This window comes from Chelonoidis abingdonii, chromosome 6 (genome assembly GCF_003597395.2).
Source record: "Chelonoidis abingdonii isolate Lonesome George chromosome 6, CheloAbing_2.0, whole genome shotgun sequence".
Classification (NCBI taxonomy): Eukaryota; Metazoa; Chordata; order Testudines; family Testudinidae; genus Chelonoidis; species Chelonoidis abingdonii.
This window is the reverse complement of record NC_133774.1, coordinates 63029426-63051571: the sequence shown is the minus strand read 5'-3', so window position 1 is coordinate 63051571 and position 22146 is coordinate 63029426. Positions and strand designations below refer to the sequence as shown.

The 22146-nt window shown below is 40.5% G+C and overlaps 1 protein-coding gene across 5 annotated transcripts in view; it reads left to right on the top strand.

Moving 5' to 3' along the window:
• ELL2 (elongation factor for RNA polymerase II 2) overlaps positions 1-22146 on the top strand; it is a 67757-nt gene that overhangs the window by 32558 nt on the left and 13053 nt on the right. For all 5 annotated transcript variants that reach the window (XM_075067082.1, XM_075067083.1, XM_032798676.2 and 2 more), the window contains 5 exons: positions 4507-4766; positions 10582-10706; positions 10857-10950; positions 13547-14117; positions 18801-18867. In XM_075067082.1, the coding sequence (XP_074923183.1) occupies positions 4507-4766; positions 10582-10706; positions 10857-10950; positions 13547-14117; positions 18801-18867 (1117 nt within the window). The remainder of the gene's footprint in view (positions 1-4506; positions 4767-10581; positions 10707-10856; positions 10951-13546; positions 14118-18800; positions 18868-22146) is intronic.

Sequence of the window (22146 nt, the reverse complement as noted above, 5' to 3'; positions counted from 1 at the left end):
TTACAGTGAGTCACCATCCTGGTCAAATAGTTGATAGTACATTCCTGATATACGCTTATTAGTCAAGCATGGAATTTCTATCCATAGAGATTCTATGAACGTTTTGCTTCATTTAAGATTTTCTATATATTCGACTGTATGCTTTCTTTCATATATAGTGTCATTCCCAAACCGGTGCAACCTGCTCTCATTCCTGTATATTTGAACTCTGGTATTACTGTGTCCCATTGATGATCATCATTCCACCAAGTTTCTATGATGCCTATTGTTAGGATCAAGATCCTAATTTAATAACAGGCACTCAAGTTCACCCCCTTTGATATTTAGACTCACATTTTTATATAATCACTTATAATGTTTGTCAATATTTAGTTGTCTGCCTGTGTGTAATTGAATGGGACTTTTTTGTACATACCTTATCAACTTCTATCCTCTCCTCTTTCCTAGGATATATAGTACCCCTTTAATAAATCCTCCCCTAAGAGTTGTCCATCTGAATCACATGCACCTTATGCCTGTTGGCTTTCTGCCAGCCCTTAGTTTAGAAACTCCTCTACAATCTTTTAAATTTTACATGCCAGAAATCTGGTTCCATTTTGGTTCAGGTAGAGCACATCCTTCCTGAATAGGCTCCTCCTTTCCTAGAAGGTTCCCCAGTTCTTAATAAATTTAAAACCCTCCTTTCAATACCATATCTCATCCACACATTGAGACCCTGCAGTTGTGCATGTCTAACTGGCCCTGCGTGTGGAACTGAAACCATTTCAGAGAACGCTATCAAGGAGGTCCTGGACTTTACTCTCTCACACAGCAGCCTAAATTTGGCCTTCAGGACCTCTTTTACCTTTCCTTATGTCAGTGGCACCTATGTGTATCATGATCACTTGCTCCTCCCCAGCACTGCACAAACAGCTATCTAGATATGTCTGAAGGTTCACAACCCAGCAGGCAATTCACCACTCTGTTTTCACAATCATAAACCCAACTGTCTATATTTGTGATAATCGTATCCACCTTTACTATTACCTGTCTCATTCTAATAACTGGAGTCCCCTCCCCCAAAAGGCTATCTTCAGTGAGAGAAGATACCATAACATCTGGAAGGAGGGTTCCAACCACGAGAGAGTTTCCCTCAGCTCCAGCTCGATGTTCTTTTTCCCTGAGATTTTCATTTTCCTCAACAGCACAGAAGCTGTCAGACTGGTGGTGGGACCACTCTACAGTATCCCTGAAAGTCTCTATGTACTAAACTTATAAGGAATTGGGTTTGGAGGAATGCTCAGCTTTTAGCAAGTCTCAACTTTACTCCTTGATGGGAGCCAAAATAGTAAACCTGTTACAGTAAAGTTCTTCTTCGAGTGCTTGCTCATATCCATTCCAAGTAGGTGTGCGTGCGCCGCGTGCACGTTCGTCGGAAGAATTTTCCCCTAGCAACGCCCAGTGGGTTGGCAGGCGCCCCCTGGTGTGGCGTCGTTGCGGCACCGCATACATACCCCTGCCGACCCGCCTGCTCCTCAGTTCCTTTTTACCACCCGTGTCAGTCGTTGGAATGGTGGAGTGCGGCTTAGCTGACCTCCTCTTCCCTAGCTCTTCACCCTTTTTTTGTCAGGAGGCGATCAGGTTATGGGAATTCTGTATAGCCCACTCCATGGATCTGGTGGCTTCCTTCCTCCCAGGGGTCCAGAACACGTAAGCGGACCACCTCAGCAGGTCATTTCTAGCCCACGAGTGGTCACTTCGACCGGACGTAGCTCATTCTCTCTTCCAGAAGTGGGGCTTTCCCCACATCGACCTCTTCGCCTCCCGCAGCAACCGGAAGTGTCCCAAGTTCTGCTCCTTTCGCGGTCTCGCCCCGGGCTCGATCTCGGACGCCTTCCTCGTGTCTTGGTCGACCCACCTGCTGTATGCCTTCCCACCCTTCCCGTTAGTGCACAAGGTCCCGGTGAAGCTTCGCAGGGACAGGGCTCGAGTGATTTTGATCGCCCCAGCGTGGCCTCGTTAGCACCACGTTGCCGGACCTCTCGGTAGCCACCCCCGTTCCCCTGCCTCTCCATCAGGACCTGATATCCCAGGACCACAGCAGACTTCTCCATCCTGACCTGCAATCCCTCCACCTGACGGCGTGGTTCCTGAGTGGTTGAGTCACTCGGAGCTGCGCTGCTCCACCCCAGTGCAGCAAGTCCTCCTGGGTAGCAGGAAACCATCCACTAGAGCTACCTACATGGCCAAGTGGAAGAGGTTCTCCGGCTGGTGTCAGGCGCACCACGTGACACCTGCACAGGCTCCCATCCATGTAATATTAGAATACCTCTGGTCCCTCAAGCAGTAGGGCCTCACACTCTCATACTTGCGCGTACACCTGGCTGCCATTTCGACATTCCATCCCGGAGAAGGAGCTTCCTCTGTTTTCTCTCACCCGATGGTCTCCAGGTTCCTCAAAGGGCTGGAGCACCTTTTTCCCCCAGGTTCGCTGCCCTGCCCCATCCTGGGACCTCAATTTAGTTCTGTCGAGACTAATGGGACCTCCATTCGAACCCTTGGCAACCTGCTCTCTCCTGTACTTATCGTGGAAGGTGGCGTTCCTTGTAGCCATTACATCGGCTAGGAGAGTTTCGGAGCTTCGCGCTCTCATGGTGGACCCACCTTACACGATATTCCACAAGGACAAGGTGCAGCTGCGCCCGCATCCAGCCTTTCCTCCCAAGGTGGTTTCATCCTTTCACCTCAACCAAGACATATTCCTCCCGGTCTTTTTTCCTAAAACTCACGCATCCCGCAGAGAGCAGCAATTACACTCGCTGGACGTACGTAGAGCACTAGCATTCTACATTGACCGCACCAGACCTTTCCGTAAGACGCCGCAACTTTTTGTTGCCATGGCAGACAGGATGAAAGGTCAACCCGTCTTGTCTCAGAGAATATTGTCCTGGGTCACGGCGTGCATTCGAGCGTGCCATGATTTAGCTCACGCCTCTCCAGGCCGAGTGACTGCACATTCCACCAGGGCTCAGGCCTCATCGATTGCCTTTCTAGCTCATGTGCTGATCCGTGAGATATGCCGTGCAGCTATGTGGTCTTCGGTGCACACCTTCTCTGCCCATTACGCCTTGGTACAGCAATCCAGGGAAGACACAGCTCTGGGCTTGGCTGTTTTGCGTTCAGCAGTGCCCAACTCCGACCCCACCGCCTAGGTAAGGCTTGGGATTCACCTACTTGGAATGGATATGAGCAAACACTCGAAGAAGAAAAGATGGTTACTCACCTTTGTAACTGTTGTTCTTTGAGATGTGTTGCTCATATCCATTCCACACCTGCCCTCCTTCCCCACTGTCGGAGTAGCCGGCAAGAAGGAACTGAGGAGCGGGCGGGTCGGCAGGGGTATATATGCTGTGCCGCAACGGCGCCACGCCAGGGGGCACCTGCCGACCCATCGGGTGTTGCTAGGGGAAAATTCTTCCGACGAATGTGCATGCGGTGCGTGCACACCTACTTGGAATGGATATGAGCAACACATCTCGAAGAACAACAGTTACAAAGGTGAGTAACTGTCTTTTCTTAGCATCAATAAATCTGAGTCCTGACTACAGTGGTAAATATTTAAGTGCTAAAAAAAAGAATGCCTGGCCACTTTGTTTTGATTCTGGTGGCGAAGAGCTGTTACTACTAACCATTTATCTTTATGGAAAAATAGCTTTTTGATTCAATAAGCTGTCAAACATGTTTAATTCACTATCTTTGGAGGGTACCTTTACCAGCATGCAGTATCACTTGAATTTATTGGGGAACAACGTTTTCTAGACATGTAAAACTTTTCATTAGAAAGAGCATTCTTGAAACTTCTGTGGATTTGATCCTTGAAACAAAGGTGTTGCATTTGATGGGCTCTTTCTAGTGAGAAATGTCAAGTCAGTTACATAGATTGTTTGGGTAATGGAGGTAAAATAGTTTTTATTTTTGAAATTGTGTGGCACCAGTGATTAGCTCTGATACTCCATTAATCAATTCAGTACTTGGTGTTGAATGTAAGCTTTTTTGTTGTTTTATTTTTCCCCCCAATAAATTTCACAACCACATGGCTTGTATATTCACTTCCAAATTATGGTGCTGTTAATATGTAGGTTTGGGTTCCTTAGGCACCAATGGAGAACGTGTTACTCACAGGAAGTACTTACTTTCATCCGAGTTTTGTCCTAAGTTAAAACATAAAATATCCCATTAGTTTGATGTTGAACTTTTCTCAGCCTGTAAATTACTTAAGAAAATATTGAAGGCATGCATCTGTATAAACAAAGCAACATATCTTGCCCTCCTAGCAATATAATTTACATTTGGATAATTTCATATCGAACTTTTTGAGTTCTTAAAATGATGCATTTTATGATACCCTCTTTGGACTAAACAGTGCTTGTAAATATAATGCTCTGAGTTAAACTTTGGGAAAAATCAGATGTTCGTAAATCATACAAAAGCTATTAATTTTTCCCTCTTTTTAAATTCTGGACTTAGGTAAAAGAGTACAGATTCGGAAAGCACCACAAAGTATTCCAGATGCAGTGCCTGAGAGGAAAAGGTCAACACCCATCAATCCTGCAAATACAATACGAAAGACCCACGTAAACAACAGTGTTTCTCAGCGACCATATAGAGACAGGGTGATTCACTTACTGGCACTGAAGACCTACAAGAAACCAGAGCTACTTGCTCGCTTGCAGAGAGATGGCGTTAATCAAAAAGACAAGAACTCCCTTGCAGCTATCCTTCAGCAGGTGAGAACATCTGGACAGGATGTCTTTCCTGCTCTTTCTGCTCCTTTTCCTGGTTGTTTCTTAATACAGTTCAGGACGTTACTGCCATATTTCATCTAGAAAAGTGAGGGTTCACTTTGGTGAATGGCGGACACATTCAGTTGATACTGGCTCTTTGATAGACTTCTTGAAAAGCTGCCCTGTTTTGTAAGTACTTAAAAGAAACTGGAAGTTTAATGAGTTTATAGGGGAAGTTTGTACTATTGAAGACTTCTAAAGCTCTTCATGAGTGTTAAGGAACAATTGCTGGGTATATTTTTAGCTATCTTGTTCTTACTGCAGTTTTTTTCCCCAGGAGGCTTACTCTTGTTACTCCAAGCTGCTTAATTGGTGAACATAGTTTCTCTTAACTGTTTAGACTAATTCACTAAGGAACTTATGTTTCCATTGACAAATTTACTAGCCCTTTTTATAAAGAGGAAAGCTGTTTTGGGGGTGGTGATTATGCAGATTTTTTTTCTCATTTAAACAAGTGTAGTGACCTATAAGTTGGTGCCTAACCACATTGAGTTCTATTACAAAATATTTAACTAGCTATCCTGGAATTGAAACTCTTATTTAAATGTTGCAGTAAACGAAAATATTGGTGTTCTATCACAGAAAATTTAAATTGTTCTTTCTTCCCTAAAAAGATGAATGATATTTTAGAAAACTTCATATCTTTTTGCAAAAGAAAATATATCTGTAACATTACATGTACTGCACACTTTCATGTATGTATATGCATGCAAAGATGGCCGTGGAATTGAAGAAATGAAATCCCTTTTTACACTGCACTGTTCACACATTGCCTAAGCTGTGCACTGGTAGCTTTTGATGTCTGAGCCCTTTGAGTGAATTACAGTTCTGTCTGGAGCCATCCATTATTCCTTCACTTCTTTAGCCTCTATTAAGAACATGAAAATGGTCATACTGGGTCAGGTCAATGGCCAATCTAACCCGTATCCTGTCTTCTGACAGTGGCCAGTGCCAGATGTTTCAGAGGGAATGAACAGAACAGGGCAATTTATCAAGTGATCCATTCCCTGTTATCCACTCCGAACTTCTGTCAGTCAGAGGTTTAAGAACGCCCAGAGCATGGGGTTGCATCCCTGACCATCTTGGCTCATAGCTATTGATGGATATATCCTTCATCTTTTTTTTTTTTTTTTTAATCCAGTTATACTTTTGCCCTTCACAAGATCCCATGACAACAAATTTCACAGATTGTGCATTATGTGAAGGAGTACTTTCTCTTGTTTGTTTTTGAACCTACCGTCTATTAATTTCATTGGGTGACCCTGGTTCTTGTGGTGTTTACCTCTTCACATAACACCTACTTTCTTCACACCATTCATGTTTGTATAGACCTCTATCTTATTCCCTCTTAGTCATCTCTTTTTTTAAACTGAATAGTCCCTGGCTTTATAATATCTCCTCAGATGGAAGCTGTTCAATACCCCTAATGATTTTTGTTGCCCTTCTCTCTACCTGTTCCAATCCTAATAAATCTTTTTTGAACTGGGGCCAGCAGAACTGCATGCAGTATTCAAGGTGTGGGTAACCATGGTTTAATATAGTAGCTTTATGATATTTTCTTATTATCTATCCCTTTCCTAATGGTTCCTAACCTTCTGTTAGCTTTTTAGACCAGTGCGGCGCATTCAGCAGATATTGTCAGAGAATTATCTCTTACTCCAAGATCTATCTTGAGTGGTAACAGCTAATTTTAGACACCAGCTAATTTAGACCGCATCATTTTGTTCAGTTAGTTTGGATTATGTTTTCCAATGTGTATTCCTTTGTATTTATCAGCATTGAATTTTGTCTCCTGTTTTGCTGCATAATCACCCAATCTTGTGAGATCCCTTCGCAGTGAGCTTTGGACTTCACTGTGTTGAGTAATTCTGTATCATCGGCAAACTTTGCCACCTCACGGTTTACCTTTTTCCAGATCATTTGGAATTTTGTTGAACAGCATTCGTCCCAGTACAGATCCTTGAGGGGACCTGTTGTTTTTCTCTCTCCACTGTGAAAACTGACCATCTATTCCTTTGGTTCCTATCTTTCAACCGATGACTGATCCATGAGGACCTTCCCTCTTATCCCATGGCTGCTTACTTTGCTAAAGAGCCTTTGATGTGGGAACTTGTCAAAGGCTTTCTGAAAGTCCAGATACCACTATATCTGCTGGGTAATCCTTGTCCATATATTGGTTGATGCCCTTCAAGAATTCTAATCAATTGGAGAGGCATGTTGTATCTTCCCCAACGTATTGTGTTCATCTTTTGTTATCTCCATGAACGTAAGTTTTTTGTTTTTGTAGTGGAGTTTTAATTCTTTTGGAGAGGGTAATGGATTTTTATCCTTCACCAAAATTATCCTTAAGCTTGCGATCTGTAATTTTAGGCATTCTCTTGGACTCCTGGACTCAAAGGGGTGAGTTCTCATTTCATGTCCCATTATAAACAGTTGTGAAAAAAATCCTTGCCAGGATACCTTTTTAATACTCTGCTTTGCCTATCCCCACATTGGCTATCAGGAGGCTGTAAATTTACTCTCACTTCATTTTATTCTTAAAAATAAAAAAAATAAAAATTGGTATGGCTTAATCCACCACTTACAGAATTCTTTTCGTACATATTTACTGTAACTTCATCTCCATAATGGTTAATTCATTGACTTTTAAACCAGGAATAAGTGTCTTGTATCCATTTGTGAATTGAGCAATAATAAATATTCTTAAATCAATTTTTCAGACATAAGATTAAATTTATGTAAATTTTAAGTGTATGTAGACTGAAGTATTTTTATGCAACTGTTAAAGTGTGTTAGCAATTGTCATTTTCTGTAGCTTACTGTAATAGTTCTAAAAGATTAGGATGACAGATTTTGAAGCTTCAGCCATGGTGTAGCTGCGTAGCAAAGGAATTGGACCTGGATGAAACATGGACACCTTTCTAACCTGAATCAAAGAAAGGGATTGCTAATAAACTTTGTACATCTGCCAGAACAATAAATTAAAAGTTTGAATAGTGCTTTTGTTAAAATGTTCCAGGTCAGATGTCAGTTAATTGTATAGTTTAGTCATAAGCTGTACTTGTATCTTTTTTACTATGACACTGCAGTCCCCTTGTACAACCTACTGATGCTAGTATAAAATTCTAAAGGCCAGGCCTGTATAAGTGCACAGTGGGGGAAGGGTAGAAGGGTTCTATGATTTTTCTCCAATCCATATGCCTCCATGACTGCAGTATGGAATATCTGTCTCAATGCCTGCTACCTCCCCAGCGCATACACCTTTCAGAAAAGTGTGCCGTGCAAAGTGCTTGAATTACTACTTGGCCTTCAGAAACCAGCAGGGATGGTTGCTGGTTCAATATAATGCTAACTCATCTTATTTTTATACTACAGAGTTTTTATTTTTAGTTCAGTAATGTTGTAATTTCATCAGTGAAATTCTAATAGACCTTTTATTAGAAAGTGTTATACCATAACTCAGGGTGGGCAAACTACAGCCCACAAGCTGCACCCCATGGCTTGGCCCCGCTGCGGCCAGGGCGCAGGTTTGGGAGCCGCACTACGCGGCTCCTGGAAGCTGTGGCATGGCTCTGCTCTGGCTTCTACGTGTTCCAATGGGAGCTGCGGGGGGCAGTGCCTGCGAATGGGGCAGCGTGCAGAGCCGCCTGACTGCACCTCCACGTAGAAGCCAGAGGAGGGACATGCCACTGCTCCCGGGAGCCGCTTTAGATGGGAGCCGCTTTAGGTAAGTGCCGCTCAGAGCCTGCCCCAGCCCTGATCCACCTCCTGCTCTCCAAACCCCTTGATCCCAGCCCGGAGCACCCTCCTGCACCCAAACCTATCATCCCTGGTCCCACCCCAGAGCCTGCACCCCCAGACAGAATTTGCAGCCCTGCCTCAGCCCTGATCCCCCTCCGAAACCCTTGTCCCTGCCCAGAGCACTCTCCTAAAACCCCAAACTCCTCATCCCCAGGGCCCGCACCCCCTCCTGCACCTCAACCCCAATATTGTGAGCATTCATGGCCCACCATGCAATTTCTATTCACTTATGTAGCCCTTGGGCCAAAAAGTTTGCCCACCCCTGCCATAAATGGATTGAGTACGAAATGTACTCGCTTTTTGCTAGGGGCCGAAACAGAGCCTAAACCTAGTTACTGTTTGTACGTATAAGAAAGCATTCTTTACTGAAAGTACTACAGTTACCTTGCTGTTCCTAACAAATGGGTCTACTCTTTGGTTTTGGTAACTTTTAGTGATCCACCATATTGTCTGAAACAAAAGTCTTTACAGGCAAAATATAGGCATATATAAGTCCTAGTATTTGTTTTTTGAAATACAGTATCACAACCAGCTATGACAGAATACATAAAACACTTTAAATATGAGGCATGTAACAATACAAAACATACCTAATAAATGTACTTGATCCACTAGCACACATTCAGATACCCTCTTTCTTTGAGACTTAGTCCAAATTGTTTTTGGGGGGGGGGGGGGGAGGCAAATCTGTATAAATCACAATGATTATGTCCATATGTTTTCAATGTACAAGGCTCTTTAATATCTTGACTAGTAGTAACAGGCAAAAGGCCGGTTTCTGAACTTCAGAGGTCTGTTACAGATAGTACAGTTTGAAGGTCTAAAATGGGATTTGAAGGGGAAAAGTTGCCAAATTAATGCTTTGATGTGGCAGGCATCAGTGAGCATGGATGTTTACCAACATGACTTTTTTCAAATACACAAGGAAAGGAAGGGGGACCTATCAGATTCTGTGTCTCAAGCAAAGGACTAATAGGATGTATATGCTAATAAACAACAAGGCATTAACTAGTATGGAATTATGAGTACAACATTTTTTCTTGGCATTCATGGATATCTGTTTTGCATGTACGCTTGTGGCTTATCATAGATTTAGGTGTGGAACAGGGCATGTACATCCTTTCTCAGTTACATTTGTACAAAATTTTACTTGTACCCTTATTGTATGACTAAAATATATTGATGTACATGGCTGAAATTGTTTTATATCTTCATTAAACCAAAACTTTTTAGGTAGACTTTAATGAGGGACTTTTTTTTTTTTAAACTTACAACAGTTTTGTCCCTCTTTCATTAAAGGGAAAATTTTAATGCTGGGTTAAGTGTTGTAGTATCTTGACACTCTCTGATGGAATGCTACAACTTCATGTGGTTTCTAGGAAGTGTGTATGTACTATACTCCATGACCCAGTCTCCGGGAAACAAGAATGGCTACCTATTTTTGTCATAATCATTTGGCTAGATAAAACTGCTCTTACTGGCACTGCAGTGTGACTTACCACTATTCTTAGAGCAGTGCCAATTTTCTTCTTTTTTTTTTTTTTTGTGATCAGCAGCAGAACTGTTGGCTGCTATTCCATTATAAATACAGGAAAAATAGACACTGGAATTATAATGTTCAAACTTGAATGCCTAAAGTTAGAGTTCTGCATTTGTATTTAGTCATATAAATATGAATAGGTCTGACTAATGCACATTGACCTTCAGATCTTTTGAAAAATCAGGCCATTCTTTTAGAAGTACCTAAATTCACACAGCCAAGATTGAACATTTTTGTGTGCCAAAATTTTCACTGTGTGAAAGGTCTGTTCTTTATTGCCTTTAAAGCCGAAGGCTAGTAAATACAGAATAAATTTTTCAAAGTTATATTTTCAACCTATGTTTAAACTGTCCAATCTACTCTAGTATTATAACTTGTAGATAGCTTTAATATTTGTATTTTTAAATATATTTGTAGGTAGCCAACTTGAATCCCAAGGACAACTCTTACACTCTGAAGGATTATGTATTTAAAGAGATCCAAAAAGATTGGCCTGGATACAATGAGATAGACAAACAGTCACTGGAGTTAGTACTTTCTAGGTAAGTTTAATCTTTTTCTTTAACGGTAGCAATAAAAAACTACATTGAGAAGTAACAGATTTTCTTTCTTCCCAAATAATGTAAGATCTATTAGAGCATCTTTTTTTCTTGATTTTTCCTTGTAACCTGGAATATGGGTGATCTTTACAGAAAACTAAATTCATCTCAGAATGCCACCAGCACCAGTCATTTGGAATCTCCTCTAAGTTCTTTTAAAGATGCTGCATCTGCTTCTCCTTCCCAGGTATTTAATTTGTGATTTTCTTTACATTGTAATATAATGCAGTCAGACTTAATACATACGAGTTTTTATTGGTGTGAAAGCTTTAATAATGTAATGAGAAGGCACCAGTACCCCTTCTAATGTATGAAGAAGGTGAAGCAACTATTTCTATATAATTGGATGGTGGCATAGAATATAACTTAAAAAAGTAGTTGCACCATAGAAGACTGTGAAATTGATGTGTGGGTTTTTTTAAAAATTCTTGTCATATAGTTCCTAAGAACCTCTAAACTTAATAACCCTGTACAGTTAACATTGTGGTTTGTTCCTGAAAAATGCTAAATTAAGCAAAATGTTAAGCGAATCCAATTTCCCCATAAGAATTAATGTAAATGGGGGGGGGGTTAGGTTCCAGGGAAATTTATTTTCACCAGACAAAAACTATAGATCTAATCTAGTTTTAATCAATTTAATACTGTACACAGTAATGATTGTGAAGGTTGGTTGAGGTGGTGGAGGATGGAAGAGGATGGGATATTTCCCAGGGAATGCCTTTCTGCTAAATGATGAACTAGCAGTCGGCTGAGCCCTCAAGGGTTAACACATTGTTGTTAATGTAGCCTCACACTCTACAAAGCAGCACAAATGGAGGGAGGGGAGACAGCATGGCAGACAGAGACACATACCCTGTGTGTGTGAAAGAGAGAGATGTGCATTGCTCCTTTAAGCTGAACTGCCAGCTGTTGCACAGGGAACTTAGGGGAGCTGATGGGGGGGCTGCTGGTCCACCTTGGTTCCAAGCCTCCACCAGCTAGCTCCAACAGGCTGCTCTTCCGGCAAGGCTGCCAAACAACATTATAAGGGAGTATTGTGAAACTTTAAACTAGCATGTTCCCTAATTGATCAGCAACGAAACAGTGGTAACTGGGATGACTTTAAGTGAGGAGTTACTGTATTTAGAGATCAGATAGCATTGTAATAAACCAGACTTCTATGTAGATGGCTCATAAAATGTTTTGTGAACATAGATTCTCAAACTGCCTATTGCTATGGTATCTGAACTCGTAAGTGACCATACAAAATGTAACTATAACATGCTGGCAAAAGTTGTGTCCTTACTCATGGTTGAACTTGTCTTCAGAGGCTTAACTTTTTAGGTGTCAGTCACTTTCTGGTTGTTAAATACTTAAACAAACAATATACCTCATATATTGCCAAACAGTTTATCTTGGTGTGTCTTGGTACTTCAGATGAAGGCAAGGTATTTGTATTACTTGACTCTCGTACCCCATTGCATGCTGTGGGTGTTCGGTCCTTCTGTACTGTCATATTTTGATATTTCTGGCATGCAGGCATTTTTATGCTGCAGCCTTTTAACCTTAGTTTAAATGCAGTATCTACCCTGGAGAGGATAGAACTAAGGTGTTTTAGGGCTGCAATATTCTGTTTCTGGAAAATATATATTTTATTTCTGCTGTGGGTGTTATTGAGATATCAGTTATGATTAAGTGTAGTCCACTGGTTAAAGGATGGAATGGAGTTAGACGATCTGGGTTCTAGATTCAGCCTGGGTGCAGGTGTCAGACACCTTGGATAAATCACTGATTTCTCTGTGCTTCCCTTGTTCAGCTATAAAACTGAGATAATACCCACTTTAATAACGCACTGGGAGGCTTTCAATGAAAAGCACTATTTAAGATAAAGTTTCAGTGATTGCAGTGAAAATATAAAATAGCACTATAGCAAAGGCAGTAGAAGAGCATTCTAAAAATGATTGGGAGGTGCTTTCATTTGCTGTTTCAGGACAGGTGAAACTAAGTACTGAACATCCTGTACTGAGGCCATTAACATATTTGGGACAGGAAATAAAAATACGTACCCGTTTCTTGCCAACTTTGGCTACTGTTTCTCATGGTAACAGTGAAATAGTATAAATTGTGTGGTTCTGTCTTCTCATCTGCTCCAACACACACATATTGAATCTGGAAGTAATTCAGCTGCTGTGGTACAGAGCTGTGCCTGGCACTTCTGGTCAGAGGCTCTGCTTTGTACTGAAACATAAGCAATATATGCTTGTTAAGCAGTCTGACACGAGTCAGATAGTAGTATTTCAAAAGATCTCCAGTATTCTCTGATGATAATTTAGACCCCAGGCTCCCTATAGCAGAAACTGGATTTTTCCTTGCCACTTCTAGAGCTTTAGGATTTCTGATAAGCACACTGTTCAACATTGGTTGGAACTGCTTGAATAAAACAGATGCTATATGGAGACAGCAACTGTTTACTTACTGAATGTATCTGCACTGCACAAATATCTAGAGTACTGACTAACCTGCCATGTTCCAGCGTGGACTGTGATACTTCCCCAGACAATGTCTTATGTGGTTCCAAAGGCTTGGTCACAGATCTGAAGGGGATCTTCTCAGGATGACCATTTTTTTTTTTTTTAGGCTATCTAGATTTATTTAAGCATGCTACAGAGCACATGTAGCTGTAATGATCATCATCTTATCTGAAGATAAACTAACAAGCATAAGAGACTAGGTTTTAATCAGTTTATTTTAGATGTACTTTAGAATTGGACTAAATGGAAACTAATGGTCTTTTTTTATTGCAGAAACGGCTGTTGGATTCAGATTTTATTGATCCTTTAATGAATAAAAAACCAAGAATATCTCACCTTACCAACAGAGTTCAACCAACATTAAATGGTCACTTGACAGCTTCCAGTGAGAGAGCTGCTGCTGCACCACCACCTCCCCCTGCAGTCGCTGCCACCCCAGCTCCTCCAACGCTTCCTTCAACTTGCCTTCCTGTTTCAAATCCTCCTCAGCCTGTAAACTCTAACTCCAATTCCCCTAGCACTCCTGAAGGTAGGGGGACTCAAGACATGCCTGTTGATAGTTTTAGTCAGAATGGCAGCAGCATCTTTGAGGACCAGCAAGAAAAATATACCTCTAGGACTTCTTTGGAAATGCCAGCACCCACTGCAGTTGAGTTAGCGTGTCCAAAGTCAACAGATGAGATACATTCAGTGTTGCACAAAAAATCGAAAAAGAAGTCAAAAAAACATAAGGAGAAGGACCAAATCAAAAAACATAACATGGAGAGTATTGAAGAAAAGGAGAAAGACCTTAAGAAAGAAGAAATTGTCAAGCTGAAAAATTCCAGTTTGGATTCAAGTGAAGGTATTTAAAGTGCTGCTTTTTTTAATTACTTTATGGATAAGTGAGACTGATCTGGTGGGTAAAACAATGGACCAGAAGTAAGACCTCAGTTCCACTGCTAACTGCCACTGACTTACTAAGCTTTGAACAAGTTACTTAACCTCTCTCGGCTGCCTCCTTCCATAGCTGTAAAATGGGAATAATGATATGTTAAGGCAGGAAACTATAGCAATTTTCACCTGAACCAAAGTTCAAATTATTACCTTACCAAAGTTTAAGGCTATATCAAAACAAAGGGGAGGAATGACACATACGCAAGTACAGTTACATTGACACTCCAGACAAAATGTTCTTCAATTTTATTTTTGGTCAGATTGACTTCAGCTTTTGAATAAACAGGAATAATTCATATTTTTAAAAAAATTATAAACAATTCATTGTTGGAAGGGATTGTTGGATAATCAAAAAGACAGAACAAAAAAGAATACTGCTTTGGTTTTTTTTATAAACTACAAGGTGTTCACATACCACTTTGAGTGCAGGGCAATTTAATTATTAACTGTGTTAGGTCAAATCAATTTATCAATGGGCATCAGTACTGTTGATGTTTACTGCATTCTTCAGAAAATTGACTGTGACTTCATGGCTGTGGAAGAAAAGCAAACTGAAATTTGATCGACCATACAGTAAACATTGTTATTGAGAACATTGTACTGTGTGATTCATTTCACAGTGGCTGGGAGACCAACCCACAGAAAATTAATGAATTTTGCAAATTAACAAGTAAAAGTACACACTAAGGGCAAGAGATAATGTTGCATACAGTTAACTGCAATTTATTTTTAATTATAGTACAGTAGCAATTACCCCAGAGTATTCCAGATCTCTGAGAGTTGGGAAGAGACTATCAGTTTTCTCTTTACAAAAAACCTTGCAGTTTACTCAGATGGTACTAAAGTCTTGATTTGGAAACTTCTCTTTCATCTTTCCTGCTCCAGAAATGATTCTTACAACTACTTTAAAGTAGTAGTGGAGGAGATATAAAAATCTTTAAATCCTTCTTGCAAAACCAAATAAAAGCTTACCTAATACATTTTATTTCCTAGTGCTTTAAAAAAAAAAAGTTGTGCAATGTAGCTGTTAATTCAAAATCCAGAAGATATGAGTTGGAGCTACATAGTGTTAATTGACATTTATTAAACAAATATCAAGTGTGAGTAAGAACAATTCCTTTAATCTTGCATTTCACATTTTAAATATTTTGTTAAATCAGAAGCCAGATTCAGCCCTCACCTAGTCTAAAAGTATTGTTTCATCTCTGGAAATAGAGCTGACTGTATGGATTGGACTCTGTTTGAAGGCTCTTGTAGACTGAAAATCCTTGTGCTCAGTACATCAGTATATGATAGCATTCAGGATGCTGTAGGTCAATTACAGAATTCTAAATGCCTAGTAAAATTTTATTTTATGCCTTAAATTGATATTTATATTGCTAGTGCACCCCACAACCTGCTGGATACATTCAGAGGAAGACCTAGTTATAAAATATTTTTATTTAAAGAAATACTTATTCCTTTTTAAAATTGAATTTTTGTTCATAGTACTGAAATTTGGATCACATAGGTTTTATTTGTATAATAAAATTAATTTATTTTGTATATCTCACTGAATTGATAGTTACTGTTAAACTTTACACTTCTACTCTTATCTGTAAAAACTCCGTGCTGATTAGGCCTCAGCTGGAGTATTGTGTCCAGTTCTGGGCGCAATATTTCAGGAAAGATGTGAATAAATTGTAGAAAGTCCAGAGAAGAGCAGCAAAAATGATTAAAGGTCTGGAAAACATGACCTATGAGGGAATATTGGAAAAAAATGGGTTTGTTTTGTCTGGAAAAGGCAAAACTGAGAGGGGACATAAGTTTTCAAGTACATAAAAGGTTGTTGCAAGGAGGAGGGAAGAAAAATTGCTGTCCTTAACTCTTAAGGATAGGACAAGAAGCAATGGGCTTAAATTGCAGTAAGGGGGTGGTTTAAGTTGGACATTAGGAAAAATTTTCCTCATCGTCAAGATGGTTAAGCATTGGAATAAGTTGCCTAGGGAGGTTATAGAATCTCCATCATTGAAGATTAAGAGCAGTTTAGACAAACAGTAGTTGGGGATGATCTACATAATGAGTGCAGGGACTGAACTGGATGACCTTTCGAGGTCTCTTCCAGTCCTATGATTCTATTCTTTCTATAAGTGGCATTCTTTGTACTATAATCATTTGGTATAAATATAATTGCTTTACTCAGATACTTCTGGGCTGAATCATATACTTACAGATCTCTAACTGTTGGAGCCTGCGTGAGTGCTTTGGTCAGAATATTTTGTGGTTCAAAATAACTCAATGTTCTGCACTACAAGGGTAACACTAACTTATCGTCTGTGGGGTGGAGTATTCAAAAACTTGTTAGCAAAACTAAATTTGTAATGTTGTGTTTTACCAGTAAGTTTTAAACACCCATCCCACGTATGAAAATATACTTATTGAATAACAACATAAAAATGGCCATACTGGGTCAGACCAATGGTCAGTCTAGCCCAGTGTCCTGTCTTCTGACAGTAGCAAGTGCTAGATGCTTCAAAGGGAATAAACAGAACAGGGCAATTTATCAAGTGGCCCATCTCATGTCGTGTTTACTCCCAGGTTCTAATAGTCAGAAGTTTAGGGATATCCAGAGCATGGTGTTGCTTGCGTCCCTTACCATCTTGGCTAACAGCCATTGATGGGCCTATCTTCTGTGAACTTATCTAATTCTTTTTTGAACCGAGTTATATTTTTGGCCTTCATTAGCCCGTTCGTTTATAAGCCAACCCCCAAAAATAGATAGGTAAAAGTAACAAAAACTGTATGACCCTTTCATAAGCCAATCCTATATTTCAGGGGTTGGAAAACTTTGGCTCCTGGGCCATCAGGGTAAGCCACTGGTGGGTTGGACGTTTTGTTTATCTGCAGCATCTGCAGAAATGGAGCCCCTTGGCTCTCTGTGGCTGTGGTTTGCCGTTCCCAACCAATGGGAACTGTGGGAAGTGGCACACCACTTCCCACAGCTCCCATTCGTTGAACAGCGAACTGCAGCCACAGGGAGCTGAGGGTCTCCATCCCTGCAGGGTCTCCATGTAAACAAAACTACAGTGTATTAGATCAGGGATCAACAACCTTTGGCACGTGGTCTGCTACTCCAGGCCAATGGGAGCAGTGGGAAGCGGCGTGGGCCAAGGGATGTGCTGGCCGCCTCTTCCTGCTGCCCCCATTGGCCTGAAGCGGCAAATTGCGACCAGTGAGAACTGTGATTGGCCGAACCTGTGGACGTGGCTGGTAAACAAACCGTCTCATCCCACCAGGGTGCTTACCTTGGTGGGCTGCGGGACAAAGGTTGCTGATCCCTGTATTAGATATTCAGTTCAGTGATTCCATAGTTTAAAATCATCAAATTTTGGTGTAGACCTATTTATAAGCTGATCTCCACTCTGTCATGTTTTTACCAAAAATATTCAGCTTATGAACGAGTATATATGGTACTTGCTTTTGTTTGTGTTAAACCTGCTGCCTGTTAATTTCATCCCATGACCCCTGGTTCTTGTGTTTTGTGAAGGGGTAAATAACACTTCCTTATTCACTTTCTCCACACCATTCATGCTTTTATAGACCCCTCTTACCTTTTAATTGTTTCTTTTCTAAACTGAACAGTCCGTGTCTTTTTAATCTCTCCTCGTATGGAAGCTGTTCCATGTCCCTAATTTTTGTTGTCCTTCCCTGTGCCTTTTCCAATTCTAATATATCATTTTTTACATGAAGTGAGCAGAACTGCATGCAGAATGTGTGGGGTGGGTCTACTATGGTTCTTTATAGTGGCATTATGATACTTGCTATCATCTATCTATCCCTTTCCTAATGGTTCCTTACATTGTTAGGAATGTGAGAAGAATTTTAAAACACAGGATCTTCCTAAAGTAGAGGAAATAGTCCCATTTGTATTGCTGCCAAACAGATGGATTATTTAGGGATTACATTACTTTCATAACACCTTCCTGAAGAGCAACATATTGTCTAGCTTTTTTTACTTGTAAAAACCAATGTTGCCATATTAATGAGGAAATCTTCTGTTCAAAATTAAAGCCTGAATGCTAATTAGATTTGCATAAAATGCTATAAGGACTTCTTTTGTATAGAAAGTGTTCAAATTAAATTATAAACTTGGCTTACCCATAGTTGAGGGAGGGTTGGGTAGGGAAGCTTGCACCAAGAAAAGCACTTTGGCTTTCCACCCTATTGTCCTTTAGTTTGGTCCTGTGAGAGTTGCATATTGATGTAAAAATTCTAGCTCCTATTGTGCGGCCACATCTGCCACCTCAGATTTTGAGTTGTTGTGCAGATGCCACAATTTATCTGGATAATACAAGGTTGACCTTGGGTTAAGATTGCATTATTTTGTTGTACAGATTCTACAGTAGCTAGTGTGCTTTAAACTCCTGGTATTGCCTATTGTAGAGTTGGTCATATGGCCCCTATTGTAAATATTCAGTTGTGCTCTTTACTCATGATTACATGGTGAGATAAAAATAGAACTCCTGGGAAGAAGTGTTCCAGACACTTCAAATTTGGATCACATTAGGTATATTAGAATCTTGTTATATGTCAACCTTTTATTTCCATATAGGTGTTAAAGAGACTTGCACTGACTCTGCAGATCCTTCATCAACAAGTGAACTACCAGACTACTTTGTGTAAGTAAAAGTATGCCTAAGATTGACATAATTCATGCAGTACATTAACAGGCAGTTCAAAAATCAACTGTGAAAGGTCTTACCTAATTAGAAAATGGAGTTACCAAAATGTAACTTTTTAAAGGACCCTGTCAATGCTGCTGGTTCTAAAAGTAGTGCCACACTATTTCGGCACAAGTGTGCATATTGAACCTTCTCTGAGCTTGTCCATTTAGTTCTTGAGCAAGAGCCATTAAATATCTCAGAATATTTTTTTTCTGAAGTGCTTTAAAAAGTGAAGTTCTTGAGCAGACAGGGTGTTGAAATAAAGTGGGTGATAGACTTGCTCCCAACTTAATGGTTAGATTGGCCAGCAGGGATTAGAATCTTTGGTTTTGAATATTTTCTTTACTATTATATTAAATACTTTTTATTGAACATATATAGTTAAATGACTCTCTTCATCAAAGAGTTTACAGCCGGGGTGGATTAAAAACTGAATTAATCATTTTTTTAAAATTTAAATATATTTTTTAAAATCTGCCATAAATTATATTTGAAATTTACAATCTATTAAGTCCTATGCTTACTGTGATTAAGGTTATTTTTTTCACAAGTATTTTTCCTAAAAGTCATGGACAGGTCGCAGGCAATAAACAAAAAATCATGGAAGCCTATGGCCTGTGTTTGACTTTTACTAAAAATACCCTGAGGAACGGGGTGGGCAGGAGGTTTAACAGTCAGAGTCTGCTGGAGGCTGACTGCTGGCCACTACTCCAACCCCAGCGCTCTTCCTGCAATGTTGACCCAGCTCTGGCTGAAGCTAAAGATGTCACGGAGGTCCTTTTGAAGTCACGGAATCCATGACAGAATCAGATCCTTAATTATGATCTATTACAATAACTTCAGTAGTATGAATTTAGTATTTCATTTACTATTTGTGATATATAATTATTCTCACAGGAAAATGACTGTCAAGTATCACTGCTTTCTCAGCTACATTTAAATCAATGTTTCCTACCTGCTAATTTAATTCATGATTTAAACTAGTCCACCCTGCATACGGCCAAAGACCTCAGTCCTATGAATGCTCGTGCACATGGGTAACCCTTTTCCCTTGGGCAGTATCATTGAAGTCAGTGAGGCAACTTTAAATGAGTCAAGTTACTTGTTTGCAGGACGGAGCCCTAAACAGATTACTGATGAATAGGGCCCTAGCAAATTCACGGCCATGAAAAACCTGTCACAAACTCTGAAATCTGGTCTCTTGTGTCCTTTTACCCATACCATACAGATTTTATTGGAGGGAGACCAGTGTTCCTCAAATTGGGGGTCCTGGCCCAAAAGAGTTGCAAGAAGGTCACAAGGTTATTTTAGGTGGGGGTTGGGATATTGCCACCCTTACTTCAGCGCTGCTATCAGAATTGGGCGGCTGGAGAGCAACAGCTTTGAAGACAGTACCCCACCAACAGCAGCACAAAAATAAGGATGGCAATACTATACAATGCCACACTTATTTCTGCACTGCTGCCTTCAGAGCTGGACGGCCAGAGAATGGCGGCTGCTGACCTAGGGCCCAGCTCTGCAGGCAGCAGGACAGAAGTAAGGGTGGCAATACCATACCATGCCATCCTTACTTCTGCGCTGTTGCTGGCAGCTGCTCTACCTTCAGAGCTGGGCTCCTGGCCAGCAGCTGCCGCTCTCCAGCTGCCCAGCTCTGAAGCCGCCAGCAACAGTGCAGAAGTAAGGGTAGCAGTACCATAACCTACACACACACACGCACCACCAATAATCTTGCAAACCCCCTCCCCCACCACCACCACACACACCTCTCCTTTTTGGGTCAGGACCCCAACAATTATTAAACTGTGATATTTCAGATTTAAATATCTGAAATCATGAAATATACAACTTTTTAAAAATCCTGTGACCGTGAAATAGACCAAAATGGACCGTGAATTTGGTAGGGCCCTACTAATGAAGCACTGACAGAAAAGATGAAAACATTTTTTTATTTAAACTTTTCCCTATAACATTTACTTTATTTGTACCCAGCTGTTAGCCCTTACCTTTAACAGTTTAATTATAATACGTATAAAATTGTCTACTAATTTTTTTTAACCCTACCTGCAATCAAATTATGGGTAAGCCTCACTTTGTGACATCTAAACTGACTCCATTTATTCCTAAAGACTTCCACAAGACACAATGTTCCTCCTCGCTCAGCATAGATGAAAATAGCAGGTGATTGAGGACCGCTGCTCCACTAGGCTAACATTCCCCTTAGGAGTTGTACTGTCTTTCACGTACTTAGGGGCTTTGTGTTGTAGAGTGGCTCAAGTTTGTCTGGTGTTGGGGCCAGGCAAGGAATTGGCCAGTCATCCCATACACCTTAACATGCTGCTTCCTGCTGAGTTTCCTCCTAATCTAAGGCCTAGCGTTTCATGTTTTTTCTGTGATAAAGAACAATTTGTCACTCTGTAAGTGGAGTGCATGGGGTTTTCTGCCCTGCTTTCAATATATCAGAGATTTGTTCTGAGCAAGATGTCTTCCTCACCACCTGTGTTTGTATTCTGATATTCCAGTGAAGTCATAGCCTGTTTAGGACTTCACAATTTCCACAACAGGTTGTGATGTAATAAATGCAGGACTGACATCCTTGCAAGATTAAGTAATGTGAGAAGATGGGCTGTGACCAAACAAATCCTGGCTTAAATATATACCTCTACCCCGATATAACGCTATCCTTGGGAGCCAAAAAATCTTACTGCATTATAGGGTGAAACCGTGTTATATCGAACTTGCTTTGATCCGCCAGAGTGCGCAGCCCCGCCTCCCCCGGAGCACTGCTTTGCCGCATTGTATCCAAATTCGTGTTATATTGGGTCCCGTTATATAGGGGTAGAGGTGTAGTTTTTGTATTGCTACAAATATGTAAGAAACTAAAACAGGACTGAGGGATTTCAGTGAATGTTTGAATACTTTCACCAACATAAAAGTTCCTTTGTACAGTATGTTAAAGTTGAACTTGTTAACCGTTTTGTCTCTTTAATGGTCTTTGTCACTATAACATTATATATAGTGTGTGTATACAGTTTATATACAACTGTAACCTTGCTGCATTTCAGTTAAATAATACAGCTTTGGCTAACGTGTTCAAAATATCTGTACAAAACACACATTAGCAATGATCATGAAATATGTGGTCAGCTATGTTTCTATATGAGCTACATATAACTAACTACAACTTTACGTTCCCTGCATCCTGCATGAACATTCTGGGTTTATCTGGCATGAAAA